We start from the raw sequence: 7,163 nt of genomic DNA, 5'->3' as shown, positions 1-7,163 counted from the left end.
CGCATAACCACGCCCACTCATTGTCAAACACTAGCGGATATTTGCATTGCTCATCTGCATAGCCCCGCCCACCCGGCGGCGGCCCCGCCCACGAGGCGCGGGGCGGGCGCGCAGTCGGCGGCGGCCATGGCTCCGAGCGCGCAGGCGGGGGGCGGCCGCGGGCAGGCCCCGACCGCGGGGATCCGCCACGGCATCCGCGCCGTGCTGCTGGGCCCGCCCGGAGCCGGCAAGGGCACGCAGGTGAGGGGGATGCGGCGGGGGTTGTGCCGGGATAAACCGCTGGGACCGGGCCGCCCGGCTTTCCCCGCGGCCGGCCCTCAGCGTGTGGAGCGGTGAGGGTGTCCGGCCTGCCGCTCCCCGCCGCGGGTCGGGGTGTGCGGTGTGTGTTCGTGTGGTTCCGGGGCTGCTTTCCGCCGGCAGCTCGGTCGTGTCCCGCCTCCTGGGGCCGGCTTGCCGGGGTTCTTTGTCCCGGATCGCTTTGTCCCGGGTTAGGGCTGGCCGCGGGGAGCCGGTGGCCCGGTCCTGCTCGCTGAGCACCGGGGCCCTGCCACGTGCTGGCCGGTCAACGACTGTCCCTTGCTGCGGGAGGGGTACAAAGCCTTGCCGAGGCGGGGATCCTCAGCTTTGAAGGTCCGATCTCAACTCTGTCCTCTCCCGCAGGCTCCGAAGCTGGCCGAGACCTACTGCGTGTGCCACCTGGCTACCGGCGACATGCTGCGGGCCATGGTGGCCTCGGGCTCCGAGCTGGGCAAGCGGCTCAAGGAGACGATGGATGCGGGGAAACTGGTGGGTCACAGGGAATGTGTTGGGAGGGAAGATGGGCTGGCAGCATCAGGAAGGAGAGCAGGCAAAATCCACCTCGTAATTAGAATTCTTCGTGACAAAATTAATTAGTGTAGGAAGGCAGATTGCAGGGTGAAGGCAGATTGTAGGGTGAGGGCAGATTGCAGGGTGAAGGCAGATTGTAGGGTGAAGGTAGGGATGAGATGAGGGTTTTCCTCCTATCACCCTGCAGGAGACGCATCCTATAAAAACATCCTTCCTCTTCAAAATTACTGTTTGCTTCCCAGCAGCCTGTGGCCCCGGGTTGTTTTTATCTTTTTAGGGGGTGCAGTCAGGCTGGCAGTTTTCCAGCTCCCCAACACTGAGGTGAAGGCGTAACCTTGGAGCTGCAGGATGTTCCAGCCGTGCTTTGYAGCTCCTGTCTCTGTTCACGTGATACCTGAACTCCAGGTATCACTTCAGAGGGTTCATTTGCATCCCAGCTCTGGCATAACCTCGATACACCTGTAACTAGAAGGTGAAAATAGAYTTAAAGGTGTTGCTGTGGTAGTTATAGCAGCTGCTGTGTGAAAGAGACACTTTGGATCCTCAGGAGACACAAGTTAGAATCTGTGACATTCATTTTCTGAGGGTCTAATTATCTCATCCAAATGACTGAAATATCTCGGGGAAACTTGAGGGACCGCAAATTGCAGTGACTTGCCCCAAAGTGGGGCAGATCTCGGGCATCGCTGTGGCTGCCACGGGCTCGTAACACCCCAGGGGTGAATCTGCAGGCCCCAGATGGGGAGAGCAACCTTATCTCAYTTCTGCTGGGAGCTCATTGCAACACCGAGCCTGCAACACCCAGCTGGTTATGAAAGATAGGAACGTTATCTGGCCAGGCTGGTGGTATCTGCCACGTGTGTGTGTGTGGCAGGCAGCTCCAGGCTGCTCCACAGGGACATCCCACAGCGTTCTCTGGCTCTGTGATAACTCAGTTTCAGGATGGTGTTCATGCTCAGGATCTCTTTTTTTTCCAGTGGGTGTAATCAGAAAAGCACAGACTTGTTGCTTCCCCCCATCTGCCTGTGGGGCTGTTTGTTGTGACAGCTCGGTCCCCAATTCTGCTGGGTCCCAGCTGGAGAAAACAGCTCTGCTGGGGAGAGCTGATCCCAAATAAATAGTTATTGTTGGGGCTGCAGCATCCATAAGCACTGCAGTGTGGAAAAGGCACGAATCCCACTGGAATGCTGAGATAGTTTGATGGGGAAAAACTGTCCAGTGAATCCAGAGCTTGTCAGCAACTACTGGGGCCTTTACCTTTCACACAAAGTTTATGGGAGTCAATGAGCAACTCTGCCCTTCCTGCCCGGGCCTGCCTCCCGAGGGGGATGTGTGGGTACAAAGTAACAGGTAATCAAGGTTATGTTGATATTTTCCAATGTGAATTAGTTCTAAAAAAAGTAATAATGTAAGGAGTTTGAGCTGACAGTGTTGCTTTGCAATGCAACAACCTTTGTAACAAAGTGCTGGTCCAAGTTCCCTGCACAGGCTGGGGTGTCCCAGGAGTGAAATGTGGCATTGCCAATGTGCTGGTGTTGCAGGGAGTGTTCCCCTGATCTGGACAGGTCTCAACAGGCAACTTTCACCCTGTTAACAGCAGTGGCTGCTGGCACCAGGAAATGGCTGTAAAAAGGTCTTGAAGCAGCCTGAGCATTGACATGAATCGTGGAATCATAGAATATGGAGTTGGAAAGGAGGGTTATGGAGTCCCCAAAAATCCCAGCCCGTGCACGAGGGCTGTGTGTGAATTTGGGGTGTCCCTCCTGACCACACACCCGCCTCCCCTCTGCAGGTGAGCGATGAGATGGTGGTGGAGCTGATTGAGAACAACCTGGACTCTCCACCCTGCAAGAACGGCTTCCTCCTGGACGGCTTCCCCCGCACGGTGAAACAGGCAGAGATGGTACGTGAGCTCCTGTTCAGGGGCTGCTGCAGCTCCTCCTTCCCTGCAAACCAGGGCTCCCTGCTCCCTCGGCCCCTCTGAGGTGCTGTTTGCTCTTGCAGCTGGATGAGCTCCTGGAGAAGAGGCGAGAGAAGCTCGACTCTGTCATTGAGTTCAGCATCCCTGACTCCTTGTTGATCCGGAGGATCACTGGACGGTAATCCCAAATCCTTCTCCCCCAGTCCTTCTCCCCCMRTCCTTCTCCCCCAATCCTTTTCCCCCAATCCACCCCAATCCTTCTCCCCCAATCCTCCTCTCTCAGTGCACAAGTTGAGGTTTCATAGTCTAAGGAAGAACATCCTAATTTCAGATTCCATGTTGTCCTCATGGTGCTTAGATCCCAGCAGTGGTSCTGGTCTCTATGAGATTCCTGCCCTGATCCCTCTCCTGTTCTCCCATTCCTGGCCAGCCTTGAGCAGAGCCCTTTCCTTGCCCTATAATTTTAGGGCTTGCTGTAGAAATCAGCATCCTTGGTGCCTCATCTCATCCTTTCAGTTTCTCCTTCTCCAAAGCTATTTTTGCTCCCTTGCACAGCACACTGAATATATTTGGGCACCAGTGAACTTCCCCCAGGGTCAGGAGTGCGTTCTGTTGTGCTGTGGTCCAAACCCCTTTCCCAGCAGAGCAGGAAGTAAAACTCCCCTTCTGCATCTCCCAGCGCAGCTGCTTTTCCAAACTGAAGAGGCTCTTGGTACTGAAATAACCGAGGAGAATTTTCTTAACAAGTGAAAGRCTAATGGTGTTGCTGTGGCAGATGTTTCAGTGCTGATGAGTGGCAGGTTCAGGAGACCTTGTCTGCTTTGCTGACACTTCTTTTCCATCTCAGGCTGATTCACCCGGCGAGTGGCCGCTCGTACCACGAGGAGTTCAGACCCCCGAAAGAGCACATGAAGGACGATGTATGTGAGCTCCCAAGGCTGCAGCTTCCCTTGCTTTGGGTTTAGCTGATGCTTTGCAGTCTCTCCCTGGAAAAAAAAAAAAAACTCATTTCTTTCCTTCTCYTGTACCTTCTTGCTTTCTGGGGAGCGTGGGGAACTGCTTGGGCAGCCTGAGCTGACGGCCTGGAGGGATGGATGAAGGGCATGGCTGGCCCAGGCTCTGCCAGTCTCAGAACTTGTTAGACTCTGTCCACAGCTCAATTTGCAGTGGGTTGTGACTGCTTTCCATCCTGGGGAGCGGCTGTAGCTGGTGCCTGCTCTCGAGGCTCCTTTTAGCACAAGCAGAGTGGTGTGTGGGGGAAAAGAGGAAAAGACCACGGTGCTGAGCCATTCTCTCTTCAGTGACTGCTCTGGGACTTGTCTCAGCTYCTGGGGGTCTCCTGTGCAGCTCCACCTCGCAGAAGGGGAGCAGRGACACAAAAGGAGAACACCCCAGGCTGCAGCTCGCTGGAGACTGTCCCCTTGCTTCTCCCAGGTCACTGGAGAGCCCCTGATCCGCCGCTCYGACGATAACGAGACGGCCCTGAAAACCCGGCTGAAGTCCTATCACACGCAGACCTCCCCCCTGGTGTCCTACTACAGCAAGCGAGGGATCCATACGGCCGTGGATGCCTCGCAGTCTCCCGACGTGGTGTTTGCCAGCATCCTGGCAGCCTTCACGAAAGCGACATGTAAAGACCTGGTTATGTTCATTTAAGGGCTCCGTTTCCCAGGATGGGGCTCTGCTTTTTTTTTTTTTTTTTTCTTCTCTCTTTTTCTCTGTCTCTGTCTCTCTCTGGGGCCAAGGAGGGTGAAGAGCTGAGTAGAGTAGAAGGGGAGGGGATGAAGTGATGCAGCCCAAGGCAGGGCTGTGTTAATTCTCTAATTAAACGAGCTGTTAACGGTCTCTATCTATATGTGAATGTCAGTCTGTGTGTGGATGTCGGGATTTTGGCCTCTAGAGGCCGCAGCGAGCCCGGGCTCCAGCTGACAAAAACKGGCTCTGCACTCCCTTGGGTCAAAAAGCCTTTGTTTCATCCTAGAAATGCACGTCCCTGGAAGGATCTGTACTTCCAGCTCCTCCTGGCTACCCCACAGGGACCTAGGAGAAGGTTGGGGATGTGGGGGAAAGATTTCACAGGAGATGTGAAGCTGCAGGAATGAAACCTGGGGTTTCTCTGTGTGTGTTGCTGTGGGAGGGACAAACCTGGCTGCTGCTCGGGGCTGGGTGACACCGTGTCCTCCTTATTTGTGTTTTATTCCCTGTGGGATGKCAGTTTACCTGGGAGCACAGCCTGTCTTCCTGTTCTGGTGGCATTTGGGGGGCAGAAAGACCTGGGGGGCTTTCAACCTCTTATTTATTTGTGGCCTTTAATRTAGCAAATTAGTGATGTGCTTCTTKCTCTTTTTAATGTKATGAGRGTCTGACAGTTTCTGTGTGGCACATTGGGATGTGCTGAGGATAAGAAAAAGGCTTGGGTTTTTTTCTCTTTGCTCTTGCCTTGGTTTTGACCAAGGAGAGGGAGATGTGCTGAGCTTCTCCCGATCCCAAAGTCTAAATATAATAAAGCCTTATTGCAAAACAAATGATTTCTCAAGGCTCRAGAGACAGCGTTATTAACCACTGGCTCCACGTGCCCTTGAGCTAACGACCTTCGTTAYGAGCTCATGGAAACGTTCCTGTTTCTTGAGCAAATGCAGCCTCTCTGTCAGGCTGTGTTTGAGGACACTGTGTGTGCTCAGTGCCTCGGCCTTTCCGGGCCATTGTGCTCCTGTGTGGTGACACCRCAGGGCTGGCACTGACCTTTGTCCGTGAGGGATTCCAGCCCTTCCTAGAGGAGCCCGCTGTAAATATGGATTGGCCCAGATGAAACTTTGTCCTTTGGCATCCCATGTGTGTTTACTGATTGAGTGTTATTGAGTATCCTCCTCTCTCTGGGGATGGCCTTTCTCCGTTGTCAGAGCAGATGTTTAATCCTCAGGAATCCCTTGCTCTTTTCCTTGATAATTTCTCTTTTGTCTGACAATCCCCTCTCTGTCCTCATACATCATTTCCAGTGACAAAACCTCTTCCTTTCCAGCAAACTGAAAATAATGCTGGGAACTGAAAACAGTTGACTTGTTGCTCTAGAAAGCACATGACTGAGGAGAAAGGCTTTGACCGTAAACAGAGCTGGTTTTGCCAGCAGCCTGTGGTCCCTGGGATTCCCAGATGGCCCTCACTCTGTCTTTACCTTTTCCTGTGCAAGGGCAGCCCCAGCACTGGAGCTGGCATGTTGGGAGGTCAGGGTAGCATTTAGGATGGGACTGGGGTGCTCCTGGGAGGGGAAAGGTGAGAATTAGAGCTGCCCTGGCTTCTTGGTGACTAAAACTGTGTGGAAGCAGCTTTTGCATTGACAGAGTCAAAGGGAGAGCTGCAGCCCCCTACACTCTGGGAARGGTTCCCAGCCAGTTGGCATTCCTGGATTTGGTCAAGGTTTTACTCTGCAAGAGCAAGATGTTCCCCCACTCTCCTTTCCTCCTTTATGCTCACTTGACATCCAGCTCCAGCTCACCACTCTTTTCTTTTTTTATTTTTTTTTCCATAAACCATGCTTAATTTCATTTGTTTGGATTTTTTTTTCCCTAAATATTTTTTTTTTCTCTCTGTTCCCATTTATTCCAGCTGAGTGACTCCATCAAGCAGATGAGACACCACCAAACGCTGCACACTCTGCTACATCACCCATTGCAGCCCTTCCCTGGGTGCAGGGAGGGCAGCTGGGAGGGGGGTATGATTRCTGGGAGGGAGGGAAAGAGGTGCTAAACAAGGGGTTGGGGGGCTGATTTGGTCGGGTTTTGGTTGGATTTCTTAACTGGGCAGAATCATTGTGAAGAGGAGACAGCCTTCTCCTTAGAAATCATGTTTGTGGAGGCAAAACAATTGTGGAGAGTGAAACATCTCTCAGTGATCAGCTGCAGGTTTTTGACCTGTTGGAGGGTAGGGTTAGGTGCTGTTCCAGCCTTTTCCAGGACTTTCAGGGTTTGTCTCGTACTCCGAGGCCACTGAAAGGTTTGCTGTGATTTTTTTCCTAAAGTTGCTTCCTATCAGCGAGGACCAAAACGAACAAATGATTCATCATGTCTGAAATGGAAAGGAAAAAGAGATGCTGTGGTCTTTTTCCTGGAAGTTTTGTTTTTCTTGTTCTGCTGCATTCCTAAACCCTGGCCTAGAGACTTCTCAAGGATTCTCTGCTGCTGAACAGAGGGGCCGTGGTTCTGGTCCAAACCTGCCTTACTTGGGAATGGGGTRGCTTTTCTGTGATCATGACCAAGCTGGAATTCACACAATGCTGAAGAAATGCAAAAGAGACTTTTCTTAATTGCCTGCAAAAAATAACACTTAATTGGGGTGGTWTTTTTGCATTTCTTTTTAGATCAAATGGTGCCTTGTCTAACCTCTGAATCAATAATAAAATAACCCCTTTACATTTGTA

At 52.6% G+C, this 7,163-nt stretch overlaps 1 protein-coding gene across 2 annotated transcripts; it reads left to right on the top strand.

Moving 5' to 3' along the window:
• Nucleotides 1-88: 88 nt before the first annotated feature.
• On the top strand, nucleotides 89-7,163 carry AK2 (adenylate kinase 2). 2 transcript variants are annotated; one of them, XM_057385081.1, is made up of 7 exons: nucleotides 89-240; nucleotides 661-786; nucleotides 2,621-2,731; nucleotides 2,833-2,927; nucleotides 3,597-3,669; nucleotides 4,184-4,379; nucleotides 6,353-7,163. In XM_057385081.1, the coding sequence occupies exons 1-7, from the start codon at nucleotides 127-129 to the stop codon at nucleotides 6,358-6,360; spliced, it is 723 nt and encodes a 240-aa protein (XP_057241064.1). In that variant the 5' UTR covers nucleotides 89-126; the 3' UTR covers nucleotides 6,361-7,163. The 2 variants fall into 2 exon arrangements, with proteins under 2 accessions (XP_057241064.1, XP_057241063.1); XM_057385080.1 differs by lacking the exon at nucleotides 6,353-7,163 and having other exon boundaries at nucleotides 4,184-4,604.

The sequence above is a fragment of the Malurus melanocephalus genome, unplaced genomic scaffold (genome assembly GCF_030028575.1).
Source record: "Malurus melanocephalus ecotype Western Australia unplaced genomic scaffold, MMel_1.1 scaffold_780, whole genome shotgun sequence".
Taxonomy (NCBI): domain Eukaryota; kingdom Metazoa; phylum Chordata; class Aves; order Passeriformes; family Maluridae; genus Malurus; species Malurus melanocephalus.
The sequence above is the reverse complement of the archived record's forward strand: the minus strand, read 5'-3'. Positions and strand labels throughout refer to the sequence as shown.